The 19,628-nt window shown below is 55.5% G+C and overlaps 1 protein-coding gene, 1 long non-coding RNA gene and 1 pseudogene across 2 annotated transcripts in view; 2 read left to right on the forward strand and 1 right to left on the reverse strand.

Annotated features, from left to right (window-relative positions):
• LOC129469892 (kinesin-like protein KIF1C) overlaps window positions 1-3,614 on the forward strand; it is a 22,134-nt gene extending 18,520 nt beyond the window's left edge. The window contains 1 exon segment of the mRNA XM_055257087.2: window positions 2,759-3,614. Coding sequence (XP_055113062.2) covers window positions 2,759-2,879 — 121 coding nt within the window. The 3' untranslated portion in view covers window positions 2,880-3,614.
• Window positions 3,438-18,498, forward strand: LOC129469895 (TBC1 domain family member 3G-like; annotated as a pseudogene).
• LOC134735222 (uncharacterized) lies at window positions 6,905-7,855 on the reverse strand. Its single transcript, XR_010118073.1, has 2 exons — window positions 7,586-7,855; window positions 6,905-7,220 (listed from the first exon to the last, which is right to left on the reverse strand). It is a non-coding gene; the product is annotated as an uncharacterized lncRNA (long non-coding RNA).
• Window positions 18,499-19,628: the final 1,130 nt, after the last annotated feature.

The following is a 19,628-nucleotide window of genomic DNA, read 5'->3' on the forward strand; positions in this document are numbered from 1 at the left end:
TTTGGGAGGCCAAGGTGGGAGGATCGCTTGAGCCCAGGAATTTGAGACCAGCCTGGGGAACAACATAATGAGACGCTGTCTCTACAGAAAATAAAAAAAAATTAACCAGGCATGGTAGTGGATGCTTGTGGTTCCAGCTACTTGGGAAGCTAAGGTGGGAGAGTCACTTGAGCTCAGCAGGTCGAGTCTGCAGTGAGCCATGATCATGCCACTGCACTCCAGCCTGAGTGACAGAGTAAGATCCTTTCTAAAAAAAAAAAGTTCTGATCAAAATCCCAGCAGCAGTCTTTTTGGTAGAAATTGACAAGCTGATTCTAAAATTCATATGGAAGTCATATGGAAACGCCAAAGACTTAGAATGACCAAAATAACTTAAAAAAAAAAAACAAAAAACATGAGAGTTAACAATACTGATTTCAAGATTTATTATAAAGCTACAGTCGCAGGACAGTATGATATTAACATTAAAATAGACAAATGCATCAGTAGAACAGAAAAAAGAGCACAGAAATAGAACCACACAAATATGAAAAACGGATTTTTTATACATGAGAAAAGGCAGTTCGGTAGTGAAAGTAAAGTCTTTTCGGCAAATAAGACTAAAACAATCTGATACCTTTATATGAAAAAAATGAACTTGTATCCATACTTGCACCATATACAAAAGTTAAAATGAATCACAGACCTAAATGTAAAACACAAGACTGTAACACTTTTAGAGGAAAATCTTTGTGACCCTAGGTTAGGTAAAGATTTTTTAGATACCACACCAAAAGCATAATCCATGAGAGAATAAAAATAATAAATTAGACTTCATCAAAATTAAGAACTTCTCTTTGAAAAGCACTGTTAATAATAAAATAAGCCATCGAGGAGAAAAAAATTGCCAATCATTATCTGAAAAAGCACTTGTACCCAACATACATACAAAGAACTCTCAAACTCAACAATAGAAAACTTAACACAATTTTTTCTTTTCTTTTCTTTTTGTCTTTCTGGAAACAGGGTCTCGCTCTGTCGCCCAGGCCGGAGTGCAGTGGTGTGATCATAGCTCACTGTAACCTCAAACTCTTGGGGCTCAAGTGATATTCCTGCCTCAGCCTCCTAAGCAGCTGGAACTACAGGTACAGACCGCCATGCCTGGCTATTTGTGTGTGTGTATAGAGTCATGGTCTTGCTATGTTGCCCAGGCTGGTTTCCAACTCCTGGGCTCAAGCAATCCTCTCACCTTGGCCTCCCAAAGTGCTGGAATTACAGGTGAGAGCCACTGTGCATGGCCAACAATCCAATTTTTTAAAAGGGCAAGAGATTTAAACAGAAAATTCACCAAAGATACATGGAGGGCAAATAAGCACATTAAAAGATGCTCAACATGGGCTGAATGTGGTGGCTCATGCCTATAAATCCCAGCACTCTGAGAGGCTGAGGGGGGAAAACTGCTTGAGGCCAGGAGTTCAAGACCAGCCTGGGCAACACAGAGAGACCTCATCTCTACAAAAAAAAAATTTTTAATTAGCCAGGTGTGGTGGCATGCACCTATCGTCCAGCTGAGGTGGGAGGATCACTTGAGCACAGGAGTTTGAGGCTGCAGTGAGCCATGACTGCGCCACTGCACTCTAGCCTGGGTGACAGAGCAAGACCCTGTCTCGAGAAAAAGATATATATGTGAGGTTTGCAGCTAGGCGCAGTGGCTCATGCCAGTAATCCCAGCACTTTGGGAGGCCAAGGCAAGTGGATCCCTTGAGCCCAGGAGTTCAGGACCAACCTTGGCAACACAGAGAAACCTCATCTCTCCCAAAAGTACAAAAATTAGCCAGTTTCAAAACCTGGTCTGAAAATAAATAAATAGATTAAATAGATTAAAATTTAAAAATAAAATTAAAAAAAAATTGAAGGCCAGGCGTGGTGGCTCACACCTGTAATTTCAGCACTTTGGGAAGCCAAGGAGGGCAGATCACTTGAGCCCAAGAATTCGAGACCAGCCTGGCCAACATGGCGAAATCCCATCTCTACTAAAAATATAAAAAATTAGCCGGGTGTGGTGGTGCATGCCTGTAATCCCTGCTACTTGGGAGGCTGAGGCAGAAGAATCGCTTGAACCTGGGAGGTGGAGGTTGCAGTGGGCTGAGATCACACCACTGCACTAAAGCCTGGGCAACAGAGCAAGACTCTGTCTAAACCCACACACACACACACACACATATATATATATATGCATACATAGGTGTGTGTGTATGTGTATATATACACATACACACACATATATGTGAGGTTCATATCAATCACAAGAGCTTACCATCTTCAATGGCATTTTGGATAGCACGAAGTCCGTCTCTTATGGCATCCTTGACTTGTGTGAGAGTATGCATATTTGGTCCTTTAACCAACAAGGTAACAGAGCGAGGGTTAACACACTCCTCGATAATAAAAGTGAACTTTTCTTCACTCTTAAGGGTGGCACAAAAATAAATAACTTTAATATTTAATGTCATTATAAAATCAACAATTTATACTAGAATACAATCTTCATTTGAATTTTTCTTATCAAGCATAACTAAAGATATGTTTAAAAGGAGTTGTTATATCTGAACTCTTAACAAACATTTAGGTAAATAAACTGTAAAATCTGTTCCGTGAATTAGATCTCAAAACACAAAACATGAAATAAAAGGTCAAGTAGTATTTTTCTTTAAAAAAAGGAGCTTAGTATTCACTTTATAACCACTATTCACAGAAATACTCACTAATGTATACTCAGACACAAGACCAGCATGTCCCAAGCAATCTACAGTGAGATCTTCAAAAGAAGATCTGCGGAGCCCTCACCAGAATCACCCTTAATGAAGAGTCACAGGGGGAAGACGTCCATACACGCATGACGAGACAGGCCTGGAACAGAGCCCTCCTGCACAGCCTCAGAAAGGACCCACCCTGCTGACACCTGGATCTCGGACCCATGGCCTCCAGTACTGCGAGATGGTAACATTCTGTTGTTGAAGGTGCCCAGTCTGTGGTACTGTAAAACAGCCCTAGGAAACTAACACAGCCTGTTAGCCCACAGATGGTGGAGAGATGGAGTGCTCAGTGGAGCTCCAGGCTTACTGTCTACAGCTCCCAAAGTGTGCTACTGGACCCTTGGATGGGTGTAGGTATGCACAATAATTTTGGGTGGTGCAGGGTGAATAATTTCAATTGACATAATAATGTGTTTATCTTACTGGGTAAATCAGGGGTCCCCACCTGTTAGGAACCAGGCTCCACAGCAGGAGGTGAGCAGCCAGCCAGTGAGCAAAGCTTCATCTGTGAAAACAGCCGCTCCCCATCCCTCGCATTACCGCATGAGCTCTGCCACCTGTCAGAGGAGTGGTGCCGTTACATTCTCATAGAACCCAACTGTGAACTGCGCATGCCAGGGATCTAGATTGCGTGCTCCTTATGAGAACCTAATGCCTGATGATCTGTGACTGTCTCCCATCACCTCCTGATGGGACCATGTAGTTGCAGGAACACAAGCTTAGGGCTCCCACTGAGTCTATATTATGGTGAGTTGTGTAATTATTTCATCATATATTACAGTGAAATAATAATAGAAATAAAGCACACAACAAATGTAATGGGCTTGAACCATCTCTGCATCATCCCTTCCCCTTCTCCCAGGTCCGTGGAAGAGTTGTCTTCAAGAAAACTGCTCTCTGGTGCCAAAAAGTTTGGGGACAGCTGGTGTAAATCTTTCTAAGAATAGTTAAGCAACTTAAGCTTTACATGCTACAAAGAATACAGGTTTAAATGCTAATAAAAATAGGTGCAAATGAAAACACTCTTTCTGTGGTCCAGGGAATCTTAACCATTCTATCAGAAAGACTTGCAGCTTGGAGCTGCAGCTGCCCTCCCACATCCTGTCCACTGTAAAGCCCTGCAACACACTCACACACACACACACATGCACATACATACACATGCATATACTTGCACACATGCACATAAATACATTCACGTGTATATACCTGCACACACACACGCACATACATACACAGGCATATACCTGCACACACATACACACAGACACACACACATGCTGTGCTTCATGCCCTCACTAGGGTGGCCTGGGAGGAAATGTGTGTTTTTAGGAGAAATGAAGACAACTCAGGCCCCTCATTCTCCTGGTGTTTGCACAAGTGCCTTCTCTGCAGACCATGCTTCAGTCTCTTGTTTCTCCCTCTTACTGAAAGAGAGAAGCAGAGGCCCGGCACATACTCGGCTGCTTAGGGCACAAGCCAAGTTCACAAGCTTCCTGGGGAGCCTAGTAAGATGAGGCACTGCAGAGCTTCTTCCCCAAAAGAGGCGTCGACTTTTCATGGATCCTTGAGCCCAGGAACTCGATAGGTGAGACATCACAGTTCATCAGAAGACACAAGCAAACTCCGGTGAGAGAGGGCAACGGTCAAAGATTTTATTCTCTCGGAGAAGGGGTTCTAAGGCTGTAAGCAGGAGGCAGAAGACTTTATTGCAAGCGTAGTTAGGTGATGGCGACCTACGGTTTTCACTGGGAACTGGGATCGAGAGTGACCCGACCTCCTACTCACGCTCGTCTCTCCCTGTCTCTCTGCCTTTTGTGTCTCTCCCCCTCTCTCCCGCTCCTTTTCCTCTCAGCCTCCTGTGTCTCTTTAATCTCTCTTCCCCTCTCTGTCTGTCTCCCTTCTCCCCATCTCTCTTTCTCTCTCCCTCCTCATCTCTCTGCCTGCCACTGTTCAGGCTCCTGGGGCCCCACGTGGATGGGCGGACACAGGACTCCCAGGCTACCTTTCATAGCGCAAGCACAGGGCTGCAGGACCTTGGTCCCCACCTCCCAGCATCCTCGAAATGAGGGGTGTGGGGTGTGCTGTGCTCTCCTGAGTGGGCGCCCCACCCTCCAGGAAGCAGAAACTGCAGGTCACAGCTGGCTCGAGTGGTGCGCCCACAGGAAGTGGGCTGCCAGCTTCCATCCTGTGATCTGCTGAGGCCAAAGCAGAGGACAGCAGCCCAGGCCCGTCTCTGCAGCAGGGTGGGGGTAGGGGTGGGCTTGGGGGTGGGGATGGGGATGGGAGCCGCCAATGCAAACTGGCCCCTGGCTGGTTTCCTACCCTGCACCCTGCCATGCAAGGCCTCCTCTCCCACCCCTACCCCTGTCTGCCCCACCTCCACCCCTAGGCTGCCCCACACCCAGGCTCCAGAAGTCTCCCAGGATCCAGGAGCTAAGGGCAACCACTGGGTTCTACAGCCCCTAGTCCATAAGTCAGCCACCCCTCTGCGTGCTGACAAACCTTGGCTCTCATGCCCCACCCCAAGCCAACCAGACAGCCCTGTCCCCCCACTAGCATTATTACCGCCTCCTGATTTTAGCCCTGACAGCCCTGCTTCCTGGTAACCTTGCCCCTCCCACCCTGATCCAGGCAAGCCCAAAGGCCAGCGCCCTCCACCCACCCTTCCTGGGGGCCACTCTACTATCTCCTTGCCCAGATGTCTTCACCTGGCTTTACCGAGATAGAATAAATAACAGGGATGAGGCCCCGGGCTCCGCCAGGAAGATGTGCCAAAATACTCTCCATTTAGAAGCAGGAACAGTGATGGGGCCTATGGATGACCCCAGGATTGTCACCCAAGCAGCAAGAAGGGCAAGGAGCCCGGTGTCTTGGCCTTACCCTGGGAGGTCGTGGCCAGGGCTTCAAAAGGCCCTGGAGAGGGGTGGGCAGGAGAGCAGATCCACCCTCCTCTCGAGGAAGCAGCCACCGCCCCCAGGAAGAGCAGATGGGGGCACACAGGCAGAGTCCCCGCGTGCTGTAGAGCAGGGCCAGCAGATCTGCAGTCAGCCTCAGCCCCGGGGGAGCTGCAAGACAGACTGAGACCCTCAGGTTGGGCTCTGTGTCCCCACCCAAATCTCATCTGGAATTGTAATCCTCCTGTGTCAAGGGAGGAACCTGGTGGGAGGGGATGGGACCTGGGGACAGGTTCCCCCCTGCTGCTCCCCGATAGTGAGGGAGTTCTCAGGAGAGCTGATGGTTTGAAAGTGTGGCACTTCCTGGTTCTCCACTCACTCCCTCCTGCTGCCTTGTGAAGGTGCCTGCTTCCCCTTCACCTTCTGCCATGACTGTAAGTTCCCTGAACTGGGAGTCAATTAAACCTCTTTCCTTTATCGATTACGTAGTCTCGAGTATTTCTTTATAGCAGTGTGAAAACGAACGAATACCCCTTCCCTGAGACCCTTCTCCTTAGGCAACCAGCTGCCCCCATGCTCCTCCTCTGCCCCCTGTTCTTTCTTTTCCCCTCATGAGGCCCAAGTGATAAACAGGGCCAGCCCCAGCCCCATCCTACCGCAGGCCTGTGTGGCTGCTGGAGAGGCCATGCTCCTTTCCTCTCCCCCAGCCTGCCTGATACGCTTTCTGGATCCTGGAGAAAACTGACCTCTACTCTCATAATGGTGCAACATCTTCCAAGACCTCAAAAAGCTGTACCATTTGAGCCAGTCTTTTTTCTTGTCTCCACCTGCTAGGGCTGTCATTGGGACAGTCCTGGAGGGTGGTGCCAATGGATGAATGGATGGATGGACAGTAGTCCAGGCATGATGTCCCTGTCTGTCCTGAACCGGGCCCTTCCTCCAATGAGAAGCCTTCCTGAGTGAGTATGTACAGTCATCCCTTGGTATCCATGGCGGATTAGTTCTAGGGTCCGCGGGAATGCCAAAATCCACGGATGCTTAAGTCTCTGATATAACATGGCGTAGTACTTACGTATAAGCTATGCACATCCTCCCGTATACATTAGACCATTACTAGATTATTTATGACATGTAATACAATGCAGATGCTACATAAATGGTTGTGATACTGTATTCTTTAGAGAATGATGACAAGAACAAAGTCTGCACATGTTCAATAGAAACATAACCATCCAATTTATTTTCTGAATATTTTCCATCTGCTGTTGCTGAATCTACAGATGCAGAGCTCCTGGATACGAGAGCCAAGCGTGCTTTGAGAGTCGGGTGGGTGAGGTTGCTAATGAGTACAGGGGAGCAGGTGTTGATCAGGAGGGCCCTGCACTGGGGCATCTGGACGTCCTGCCTCAGGACTTGAGACTCCAGTTGGATGGCACAGGCAGACTCAGCCCAGGTCAAAGCCCTCCCCTTGCAGGTTCATTTTATCTCGAGCTCTTTCTGGCCCCTGGAATTTGGCATCCCCTAGGCCCTGGGTGGAAGGACAGATGAGCCAGGTTTTAGATAACATGTCTAGAAGAGTGAGCCCCTACTGTGTGCCCGGCACTTTCCCCACAGGATCCTCTAGCTAGAATAGCCAAGGGTCATGGAGAGAAATACCCAGTTAAAATGTCAGAAATGAAAAAGCGATACCATCAGAGACGCTCAAAAGACCATTAGGTAATAGTGTGAGCATTTGTATTCTGAGATCCAACAGCAGCAGTCACTTCCCTCCACCCCTATGTGTATCCCAGGACCACCCTGGGCGGGGAGGGCTGAGCTTAGGGAGCACCCATGGATGCTCTGATGCCCGCCCTGGGCCTCGGGGGTGACAGTGATGAGGAACTGGGTGCGCACATGAGTGGGGCAGCCGGGCCTGGCCAGAGAAGCAACACACACGTGCACAGACGTGTTTACCCACGTACGCGTGTGCACGCACGTGCACAAACACATTGCAGGCAGGCATGTTGACGCCTCAGGCAGCGGAGGACCCTGACTCTGGGCCCTGCTGACACGGGCAAGGCCCCCTTGTGATGCGTGCCGTGACCTCAGAATGCCACTGGTGCATAGCACCTATCCGCTCTCTGGCCTGCCTCTGTGTTCTACGGCAGTTACACACAGGCAGTGGTGTTTGTGAGCAGCTGTGTTTTCTCCCTGAGAAGGTTTTCTCCCTGAGAGGCATACATAACCCAGGCCAGCTGATTGATCAGAATCAGGTGAGTGTGACCTGTTCTCTTCCCTCCAGGCTGACTTGGGGACAGTGGCTATGGTACGGGCGGTGTTGGCCTCTGGGCAGCTACTGAGGAGGAGGGTCATCCCTGAGCACTCACAGGGAGCCCGTTCTACACTGCCTGTATAGATGATTTTCTCTTTCGTCCTCACGGTGGCTTCGTAGAGTGGGTGCTGTTCCCGAATGTACCCATTCGACAGGTGAGACGTCTGGGGTCAGAGAGGCGGTAACCAGCCCGAAAATCCAGACATGACCCTGGGTTTTGCTCTCAGCCCTGCTGTGTGCCGTGCTAGACTTCAGGCCTCAACCCTGTGACCTCCCTGCTCGAGATCCCAAATCTGCCCAGATTTCCAATCCCGATGGGGCAGAGCCTGGCCCTGGTAGAGACACTGGGATGGATCCACTGTGGGTGGGGAGGAGGGAAGGGTCCTCAGAACACACCTGGGGCCTAAGCTGGGTCCTGATGGTCACTGTGGGACCACTGGACACACACGGTCCCTTGTCTGGGAGTGGCATGGGGAGCCTTCTGCCCTTGGGCAGTTGTGGAAAGTGAAGGAGCCCTGGAGGGCTGGCTGAGGGGAGACTATCTTTCCTTGTGTTCGAAGGGGTCCAGGCACTGGGCTTCTCCCCAAGTATTTCTTATTCTGTCTGGCCTCGCTTTCCTTTTGCCCTGAGTATTCTCAGGAGGGACGGTCCATCTAGATGTTCTCCAGGAGCAAGGACCCACTGTTCTTCATCAGTGACCCAGGAAAATGAAGCCCCCTCCTATAGGGACAGCTCAGAATGGTGGAGTCCGCAGTCCCTCCCTGAGAGATGTGGTTTCCATGAGCACAGTGGCTGCTTTGGAGACAGTAGATCATTTTCATCCCTCATCCCCAAAACCAAACACACTCCCGCTCAAATGGCGTTATTCCTAATGCAGCTTCACTGGTTAGACCGAAGGGCCACGGTAGCCCAAGTGATGAGCGAGGTAGAACGGAGCAGTCAGGAGATATCTTGTTCCCCATAGGAAACTGGGCATCTCTGTGGCCCTGAGTATCCCAGGAGGCCGATCGTACAGAGACCTCTGGTGCCTGACCCCAGTTCGCATCCACAACCCCGGAATAGCCCATCACAGGCCCTTCACCCTTGGCTGGTGGACACCATTCAACCTGACGGGGCAGGCATGTGCCCATTTCATGGCATAAGGGGAAAATGGGATTCTCTGTCCAGGTCCCACTCTTCTCGAGTCCTTGGGAAGATGCTCACCCCTGCTTGCGGCTTCGGACTGCAGAGACCCATGGAGGTGTGGGCCACGGGGTTTGGCCCCTTTTTACCAGAGTGCAGTGGTTGAACGAAGGTTACACCACCAACCAGCATCTGGGAGCCCGGTGGGAGCGGTTCAGGTGTTCTCCGAAGCTGTCGGGTACAGTGTAACCTTTATCCAATTTTGTCTCACAGGATGAACGTGGTGGAGGACGTGGAGAGTTGGCGGGCGCGGGAGCGAGAGGACATCATCAGGAAATATGAAAAGGTACAGTTCGGTCTGCTTCTTGGAGGGAGGCCTCTTCCAGTGCGCCCTGGTCAAAGGGTCCTGGGTTCCCTAGGAGCACAGGGCAGGGACGGGTGGCCAATACCCCCAGGCCCTTGCACCCTTTACCTTGGACCCCTCACCAAGGCTCCCTCTGGGTTACAGGGGCACCGAGCCGGGCTGCCAGAGGACAAGGAGCCTGTGCTTATCGGAATGTTCGAACGTGTGGATCCGTTTGGGATGATTGTGCAGTGAGTCCTCTGTGCTCCCCTCACCCCTAAAGCATCTGTCTCAGCTCAGGGATGGGTTTGCTTTTAGAAAGGCCATTCTGACACAGGACATGTCTCGCCAGCTCGGGTCAACCTCCTTTCCAGGGTCAGAACTCCTCCCTGGCTCCCCTGCAGGTCTAACCCGAGGTTGTTGTTAGGCAGAGGTGCAAGACCCATCTAGGCAGCCGGTGGGAATGGAGACTGGGCTAGGTCAGGCCCCTGGGCTCTCAGCAGTTCTGTCGGCAAGTCAGCACAAGAGGAGCGGGGCAGCCCGAGGGTCTGGCCCTGTCTACCAGGGGACAACCCCAGTGAGATCCAAGGGTTGTGGCCACAGGGTGAGGAGACACCTGGCCCAGCCTCGGGGCTGTTGTCCAGCAGGTCTCTCAGGGCCCACCTGCCCCTGTCCTCCCCCATTTCCCTAGAGTTACAGCCCTCACTGTCCCCATGGGGAAGGGGGAAAGGTGTAGGGACAGTGGGGGCTTTGGACCTAAGAGAATGGGGGAGAAGATGGGCAGGGCCCTGCTCTGGGCATCTCAGGGTGAGGCCGGGGAGGCAGCAGGGCTTGTGACTGAAGACCCTGGGTCTGGTGCTGGGAAGGGATCTGGGGCCAGGTAAGAGGAGCCCAGCCTGGAGCCCATCCTTCAGGGATCAGAGGATGGAGAGACAGCGGATCCCCGGGGACGTAGGGTGGGAGGGAGCTGATGAGCCGTGCCACTTCTGAAACGCAGGGTGTGTGGCTCAGATGCAGGGAGAGGCAGGTGGATGCTGGGAGGTCAGAGCCTGCAAGAGCCTTGGGGCTGTCAAGTGGGATGGGCCCCTGGTGCACCCAGAGTACACCGGGCAGGTCTCAGGGCAGGCTCCCTTGACCCTGGCGGGGTGATGTGGTCGATCCCTGAGGGATTCCTGTCAGGGCCCGGTCGCCCACCCTGGGCGGCCCCCATCCCATCTCAGGGCTGACCTTTCTCAGCTCCAGCAGAAAGCACCACCTCGAGTCCAGGATGGGCAGCCCCATTGTGCAGCCTGACCACCCCCCATGCCAGGGGCCCCGGTAACCCCGGCCAGGCTGTCCTTGCACTCCTTCTTCTCCCAGGTCCTGCTCCTCCTGGGAGTCAGCCCCACAGGAAGGCCCTTGTCCTCCCTTCCCTGTGCTTTCTCCCGGGCTGAGCCCTGAGCTGGGTAGGGACAGAGCCAGTCCTTTCTGGGGGCTGGCTCCCGGGCTGGGGTGGCTCCAGGCCCTGTGCAGGTCCTCAGCGCTGCCTGGGTTGCCTTACAGTGAGATGGAGCTGCCTCCTCTGACTGCGCGGGAGGCAAAGGTAAGAGCCTGATGCATGGAGGGGTTGGTCCAGGGACGTAGGGACTGGGCGGGTGGGCAGTGAGGCAGAGGAGGCAGCTGGCCTGGGCGGTGGCGGGTGAGGACAACACTCTGTCACTGGGAGAGGGAGCAGAGACCTGACCCCAGGTTGATTTAACTTTGGCAGTTTGATAAAATTCCAAAGTGAGAACCACAGTCCTGGCTTGGGGGTGGCTTCCCACTTGTGTCGGGACCCCACCTAGAGGCTGGGACCTAAGACTGGTGTGTCTGTGGCCTGAGGATGGCACATCCCGGGGTCCCAAAGCCAGCCCACTGGTGCTCATTTGCTCAAAGGCTGTCAGCCCTTAGGGTCTGCCCTTCCCTGGCTCCTTCCAGCTGGGTCCCACCAGGGCTCCAGAGCCCAAGACCCAGCATCCACGGGCAGCTCTGGGAAGCCTGGCAGCTCCACTAACTCCAACATTCCTCATTTGACAGCGAATTCAGCGGGAGACAAGGAGAAACAGCAAGTGGCTGGAGATGCTGGGCAAATGGGAGACGTACAAGAACAGCGAAAAGGTAATGTGTGGAGGGAGAGGCCCCCAGAAGCACTCTCTGCAGAGACAGGGGACAGGCACCCATGGCTGTGGCCTGACACCGTCAGCCTCTCAGAGGGCGCGTGGCACGCTGTCCTCACCCAGAGGACTGCAGGCCTGGTCGCCAGATTGCCTGCCTATTCGTGCAAGCGTCACCTTGCTGGGAGGGAATCTGAATCTAGGGCTGGGACCACCTGGAGCTGAAGGCTAGGGATGCCCTGGTGACCCGAAGGAAGAAAAAGGTTCAGATCAGAGTTTTGACTCTGAGTGTCCATCCACTCTTTCAGTCCTGGGAAGGGAGACGCGGTCCCAGCTCGATCTCACCTCTACTGAGGAATCATGGGGCCAAAACCGACAATTCCCAGAATCCCCAGGCTCTGGTCCTCACTGGGGTCACCCCGTGGCCTGTAACACCAGACTGTTTTCTGCCCACAGCTCGTAGATCGCACATACAAGGGGATTCCCAGGAACATCCGGGGCCGGGCATGGTCAGTCCTCCTGAACATTCAGGAAATCAAATCAAAAAACCCCGGCAAATACAAGGTACACTCAGCCAGAGCACAACAAACGGGACAGGCCGTGTCAGGGACCCAGGTCTCCAGCTGGAGGGAACATCAAACCCACCCTGGGGGGCATGGGGGAGGATGGTCAGATGCACAACCTGGGCATGGACGGTGGCATAGTCACCACAGACAGACTCGGCTCTGGTGACCCTCCCTGGCTTCAATAACAAGCCAAAAAGCAGCTTTCTGCAGAAGGAAACCTTCCTTCTTTCCTTCCTTCCCGAAGTGCTGACTGTGGGCTGACTGCCATTTGGGGCAGGGAGTCCTCCATGTGTTCTGAGGCTGCTTCCTCCTCTTGGCCCTGCCCTACAGCTCATGAAGGAGAAGGGCAAGAGGTCATCTGAACACATCCATCAGATCGACCAGGATGTTAGCAGGACTCTCCAGGACCATGTCTTCTTCAGGCGTCGATATGGAGCCAAGTAAGCCTACGGGAGCCACAGGGTCCCAGCGGAGATGGGGTGAATGAGAGGGATGGGCACTTCCCCGGAGCAGAAGCCAGGGTCACCCAGGAGGGATGACAGAGCCACCAAGAGCTCTCCTGGCCCAGGGAGCAGCAGGCACCATGAACCGAGCACCTCCCTGGTTCCAAGCCCTGGGCCAGACTGGAACATGTGGGGCCGGAACCCAGGAGGATCCTGAGGAGACAGAAGACAGCAAAGAAAATCATGCACAATGGTGAAAGGTGCTCTCCCTGACCCACGGGGACCCGTGGTAGGACCTACGGGAGGGTGGCAGGATGGAGGGCCCATGAGCCTACCCAGACAACACTGACAGCACCAAACGCTGGGAGAATTATGGGTCCTGGAAACTCTCATCCAGGTCTGCCGGGAACATGACACGGCACAGCCACGTTGGCAGCCAGTTGGGCAGTGGCTCACAAAGCTCAATGGACTTGAACCAAGTGTCCCCAAGGTGTCACAGATATTGAACCCACTGATTTGGAAACTGACATCCACATGAAACCTGCATGCCAGGTTCACTGCTTGATTCACCGTCACTCACACACCGAGACTTCGGGGACGGCCTTCAACACGGGCATGGGGAGAGCAAGGCTGGTCCTCCCTTCAAACGGAAGACCCAGTGAGAAAAGGGAACGAGCCAGTGATGCCCGCACGGACGTGGGTGGATCCTAGATGCATTTTGCTAAGGGAAAGAAGCCAGACCCAATAAGCTACCACAGTAGCATTCCCATTCCTAGGCCATTCTGGAAAAGGCCAAGCCACAGGGACTGAGAAGCAGTCTGGGTGGCCAGGGGCTGACGAATCGGGGGGAGGCTGGGTGCGTAGGGGCCACTCTGGAGACTTGGAGGATGAAGGATTCACTCCAGGAGGGGCTGGAGCGGTGGCCGGGAGACTCCGCACATTGGTTTGGAACTGTGGAGGAACTGTACACCCAGAGACTGAACTGGCGTGTGTGCAAACTGAAAAAAAAAAATCATTCAGAGTGAAAAGGATCGGTCAACTCACTGTACAACTGGGCTATTTGCATGTCACAGAGGTGGCTTTTACTGAAACATTTCTTCAACAGTCTCAGGCCCTGAAGAGCTCACTGCTTTTCTGGTGAATCATCTGAATGTGAAATGGGATTTGTTGTTAGGATTTGTATACAAAGTGAAACTAACAGCATCTGCACAAACCAAAACATAGCCCCCTTTCTCTGTTTCCTAGGCAGCGGGAACTCTTGTACATACTCCTGGCATATGCGGAGTATAACCCGGTGAGTATTCCCGGCAGTGAGGTTCCTGGGCCATATTTCCATATTCACAGGAGTGGGTGTCTGGTGGGGGTGTCGTTGCTTCTTTTAAGGTTGGCATTTGTGACCCACCAGGTTATAGGAGGTAGGATTCCAGCTCCCCGCTGGCATAAGCCTCCAAGCAAGGGGGTGGTCTCAAGGGGTCAAGCTGAGACACAAAGGAGTTGGGGCCTGGACTCCTGGTGTCACCTGGGCCTGACCACCACTTCTGAGAACAAGAAATGACGCCCTCCTCCTGGGGCTGCCCCAAAGCCTGGGAGCTTGGCAGCGTCACACGCAGGATGGTGGTCTCAGGAGACATTTTGGACAAGGTGCTGAAGTGCCTGATGGACTTGGCTCTTGTCATGAAATGAATTTGCATCCTGAGGAAGCCTCTGCTTCAGAGGAAGCCTGTCCAGTCACCTCTGCCCTCTCCAATGACATGAGTCCTCCCAGGTGACCTCAGCCCTCCCAGCTGATGTCCTTCCATGGTGACTCTGGCTCTTGCAGAATGTGGGCTACCGCGGGAACCTGAGCCACGCCGCCGCCTTGTTCCTCCTGTATCTGCCTGAGGAGGACGCATTCTGGGCACTGGTGCAGCTGCTGGCCAGTGAGAGGCACTCCCTGCAGGGTAGGTGAACAGCTGCCCCTGGGGCCTCACGCAGCCAGACCCGGGGACGGCCACCGTGGCCAGGTGATCTCGGCTTTCAGCCAAGGCACCCTCCTTGTGTCGCCGGCTCGTTGGGAGCCTTTAGGATGTCTCTGCTGAGGGTCCCACAGGAGTCCGCAGCTGGCCCCCCACAGCCCAAGTCAGACACCTTTCAACCCCATCAGCAGAGGGCATCTCATCCTCCCCGTTGCCACGCTCTGTGTCCCGGAGCCACGGCCTCCGGCTCTGATTCTGTGCAGCCGACTCTCCCCTCCCTGAGAGTCCTCCTGCCCTCCAGCTGCCGGGGCTCCCGCTGCCCTTGGTGCACAAGAATGGGCCGACCAAGCCCGGGTGGCAGCATCTTCCCATCCCGTGTCCCCTGGCCCGACCCCACTTCCAGGAGATGACCAGGAAGCCCAGTACCCACACTGTTCTGGCTGCCCTGTTGTGGCCTCAAAGTCAGGCTTGCCCCTTCTGCACCCTGGCCCAGGAGGCCTCCAGGGGAACCTCCAGCCAGGCTCCAGGGGATGTTCCCGCCCCACCTCCCCAGGGTAAAGGCCGCAAGGTGGGGTCACCAGATGGGAGGGTGGGAAGCCTTCGGGTTTGGGGGCCTCTCAAGCTGCCCAGCTCTTGCAGCTGATGGCTCTACATCTTGGGGGAAGGCTCTGATTTCATGATGGGCTGGGGGCCTCTCAGGATTCCACAGCCCAAATGGCGGGACAGTCCAGGGGCTCCAAGACCATCGGGAGCATGTGGTACCCACGTCACAACCCAAGACCATGTGGCATCTGGTGAGTTTATGGTCCCTTCGGCTCTTCCCCAGAGGCCCTGCATCCCATGGGGCTGGAGGAGCAGGGGGGCTGGAGCCCCTCGTGGGGCTGGTGACTGGCTGAGTCCCAGCCAGGGCCTGACCTGGGATGCCGGGTCCTCCATGGGCTGGGAGTTGGTTTCCTTTCCTGCCCTGGAGGAGACAGAGGCACAGGGATGGCGCCCCAGCTCCCGCAGAGCAGGGCAAAGGGCAGTGTGTCCACCGAGAGTGTGGGAAGGGGACGGTGTCACGGGGAGCCCCGGACAGTGCCCAGTGTTCTGCACTAGGCATAGGTTCTTCAGAGGCCCTGGAAGAGGGAGGTTTTTAGGGCAGCCCAGTGGCCTGAGCACCTCTGTTGCTCCCATCAGGACCAGGACATAGACGCTGGTATATGCGGGAAGCATCTCTCGTTAGGCTGGCTTCTCCGGACGTTAATGAAGGTAAGGTGGCATAGGGAGACCCTGGCTCAGGGACCCTCGTTGCCCTGCAGTGCCCTGCTTCCTCAGTCCGGCAGTCTGGCTCACCCCCAGCCCACAGGAGTCTCAGGTGGGCCCCCGAAGGACACTCAAGCAAAACCCTGTGCCCAAGAGGGGTCATCCCAGGGCAATGGCTGGGGCTCAGGCGTACAGCCTCATGGGCAGACCGGGCCAGGAGCCGACTTGAGAGGGCTCAGGGAAGCCTCAAGCGCTGGGCAAGCCCCTCTCTCCAGGAGCCACATCTCCACTCATATGAGTGCCCCGCATGAGGAGCTGCAAGACCTTGCCTGACCCAGCGTCCTGGAGGGCCCAGGCGACGCTCATGGGGAAGGCCACTGACTCTGGGGACTGAAACCCCAATGGGCACAGCTCGAGCCACCAGCCCCAACCTGGAAGGGCCAGGTTCTCCCACGCCTGCTGTCTCCACAGATCTCTCTCAGGCTGACCCTGCGCCTGTGGGACGTTTACCTGCTACAAGGAAAACAAGCACGGATGCACATGACCAGCATTGCGTTCGAGGTGCGGCAGAGTAAGTCTACGTGTGCCTAATGGGGCCTGGGGAGCCCCGGGGTCAGACCCCGACTGGCCCGAGGGCAGCTTCCTCACACTGTCCTCACGATCCCCTGTTCTGGCTCAGAGGGAGGTCTGGCCAGGTGGGCCGGGAAGGGCACTGTGACAGCGAGCCCATCCCCCACATGACCCAGATGAAAGTCAGGAGTGTGGCGGCCACTTCCCTGTCCAGGTCGCCCCCCAGTCACAGCCTCCTGTGCACATCTGGACCCCCGGGGTGGCCACAAAAGGATCCAGCACCACCCAGTGAGAGGCTGAAGTGGCCATGGGGTACGTGCTGGCCCCCTCCCAGGGAACTCTTCTGGCCTGATGTCTACCCTGTCCCTAGATCGCTTCAATAAGACGAGTTCCGGCCTGTGCGCATGCATCGCGAGCCGGTTCTGCCATCACTGGGCCAGGGATGATGACAGGGTGCTCAAGCACCTCAGGGCCTCTGTGAACGAACGACGGAGGAAGCAAGCGGACCTGCCACCCCCAGGTGGGCTCCAGTGCCGTGTCCCCTCCCATGTCACCCTCTGGGGCAGTCAACAGTGGGGGAGTGCCCGGGACCTGCAACCCTACTACCTGGGCCTTCCTCTTCACCTTTTCTTCCTCCTCTTCCTCCTGGACTCTAAGAAAGTACAGGAGGCCCACCGGTCCTCAGGGCAGGCGCTCAGTGCCTGTGTACTGGACGTGTTGTGCACGCAGGAGGGGGATGTGAGCAAGACCCTCCCTCAAGCCCCCCCCACTTTCCACGGTGTCTCGCTCTCCCCCTCACAGGGCCCTCAAAGTTGCTAGAGGAGCCAGACCCATTTGTGGGAGACCCCGCCTCTCCCTGCAAGCACCCACAGCCTCAGAGAGCAGCAGAGGCCCCTCACTCCTGCACGCTCCTCCAAGGTTGCCAGGACAACAAGCCTTGAGCCAGGGAGACAAGGGAATTGGGGGTCCCTGACCCCCAGAGCATTCAGGGAGAGGGCACAGGCGGGACCCCGGGCCCAGAGCCAGAGCCAAGAATTCAGCCCGATGTGGGAAGAGTCAGTCCTGGCATGGACTGGGCAGCCCAGGAGGGCAGAGGGTGACCCACGTCCGGGCCCAAAAACCCACTGCAGAGACGGGTCCCCATGTGAGGTGGCAAGGGGCTGGGTGACATCCAAGGACCCTCCCACCTGAGTTCTGACTGGGGGCCGTATTCCAGGCCCAACAGCCCTGGGACGAATGTGTGTGGCAGGAAACCCACAGCCAGTCCCAACCCTGGGGGCAGTCCCAGGAGCCACCCGCCATGCCACGACAGCTTCCCCATGCCAGGCAGCACACACCCCTCCCTCTGGGATCAGCAGACTACAGGCTTGTCCTCAGTGTCAGGCCACGGGGGCCACACAGAGACCCCGAGGACTACAGAGACGCAGGCAGGTGGGGCCCAGCCCGGAAAGGCCTGCATGGGCTCCCTGGAGACGCTGACCACGTCTGTTTTCCTTTCAGCCAAAGCCGAGCAAGGGTCCTCGGCACCCAGGCCTGTGCCGGCTTCACGTGGCGGGAAGACCCTCTGCGAGGGGGACAGGCAGGCCTCTCCAGGCCCACCAGCCCGGTTCCAGCGGCCCATTTGGTCAGCTTCCCTGCCAGGGGCACCTCGTTCTTCCACACCCTGTCCTGGTGGGGCTGTCCGGGAAGACACCTATCCTGTGGGCACTCAGGGTGTGCCCAGCCCGGCCCTGGCTCAGGGAGGACCTCAGGGTTCCTGGAGACTCCTGCGGTGGAACTCCATGCCCTGTCTCCCGACGGACCTGGATATAGGGGCCCATTGTGATTTCGAACAGAGCTACTGGGTCCATGCCATATCCCAGGAGGACCAGCTGGCCACCTGCTGGCAGGCTGAACACTGCCGAGGGAGTGAGATTGGCTTTCGCGGAACTGAACAACGTGGGCATGGACTTCCGGGCCCTGCAGTGCACCCAGCACTGATTCCGACCAGGACACCTCCTTCCCAGCGAGGGACGAGGAGCAGTGCACTCCCACCTCAGGGCCTTATTATTTAGTTAATAGGATTGTGCTCATGTTACATTTCTCAATTTTTTTTAAGAGATAAAGTCTCACTCTGTCACCCAGGCTGGAGTGCGGTGGTGCAATCATGGCTCACTGCTTCCTGGAACTCATGGGCTGCAGCAATCCTCCTGCCTCAGCCTCCTGACTAGGTGGGACTATAGGCACACGCCACCGTGCCTGGCTAATTTCTTTGACTTTTCTCTGGAGACAGGGTCCACCCATGTTTCCTAGGCTGGTCTCAGACTTCTAGACTCAAGTGAACCTGAACCTCCCGCCTCGACCTCTCAAATTGCTGGGATTACAGGTGTGAGCCACCACACCCGGCCTGAATTTCTTACATGCGATGCTACTACAAAACGTCATTATTAGGGGAAGCAGGATGGAAGGTGTAGCGGAGGACACTGTAGTGCCTTTACAATATTTCTGTATATCTAAAATCATTTCAACAGGAAACATTTCAACAGGAAACACCCCCGCTCCCGCCATCTCGGCCCCTGGCCCTGCTCTCCAGGCCAGAGCAGGGGAGCCGGCTCCCGGGCCCCGGGAGAGGTGAGCGCCGGCGCCAAGGGTAGGTGTGTGGGTGCGTGCAGATGGGTGGGGGAACGACCACCGGGATCTCCCCTGCACCGTGCTCAGAACCCCAAGGACTCAGTGGTGGTGTGCGCACTCCCAGGGGCTGGGGAGCTTTACCGTCCTGTCCTGGGCAGGGTCCACCTCCAAGCCTCCCGTGCTCGTACCTGCGCCGTGCCCTCCCCTGGGGGCTCCAGGGTTCCGCCCTCCATAGGCCTGCGCCCAGCGGGGCCTGGCTGGCCGCCCCTGCCACGCCGCGAGTGGTAAGGCCCGGCCGCAAATTCCCTGGTTGCCCTGGCAGCCACCCGGGGCCCAGCCCGCGCCGCCTCCTCCCGCCGCCGCCTTAGAACGGGGACGCCCCCGTCAGCGCCCGCCTGGCTGGCCAGGCCTGGCCCCGGCTACCCGGGGGCGGCTGTACGTCCACCCCGGCTCCAGGTACAGGCAACCCTCACTGAGCGGGGGGCATAGGCGGCCCCTGTCTCAAGGCCCAGGCACCCGCTCCGGACCCCCAGAACTTAGGAGTCTGGCTTCTCTCCATCATCCTAGGTAGGCAGCAAGTAGGTCCTCCTCCTTCTGGGAAGAGGGCTGGGAGGAGAGACCAGGTAGTGATCTGATAGT

Source organism: Symphalangus syndactylus, chromosome 20, assembly GCF_028878055.3.
Source record: "Symphalangus syndactylus isolate Jambi chromosome 20, NHGRI_mSymSyn1-v2.1_pri, whole genome shotgun sequence".
NCBI classification, from domain to species: Eukaryota; Metazoa; Chordata; class Mammalia; order Primates; family Hylobatidae; genus Symphalangus; species Symphalangus syndactylus.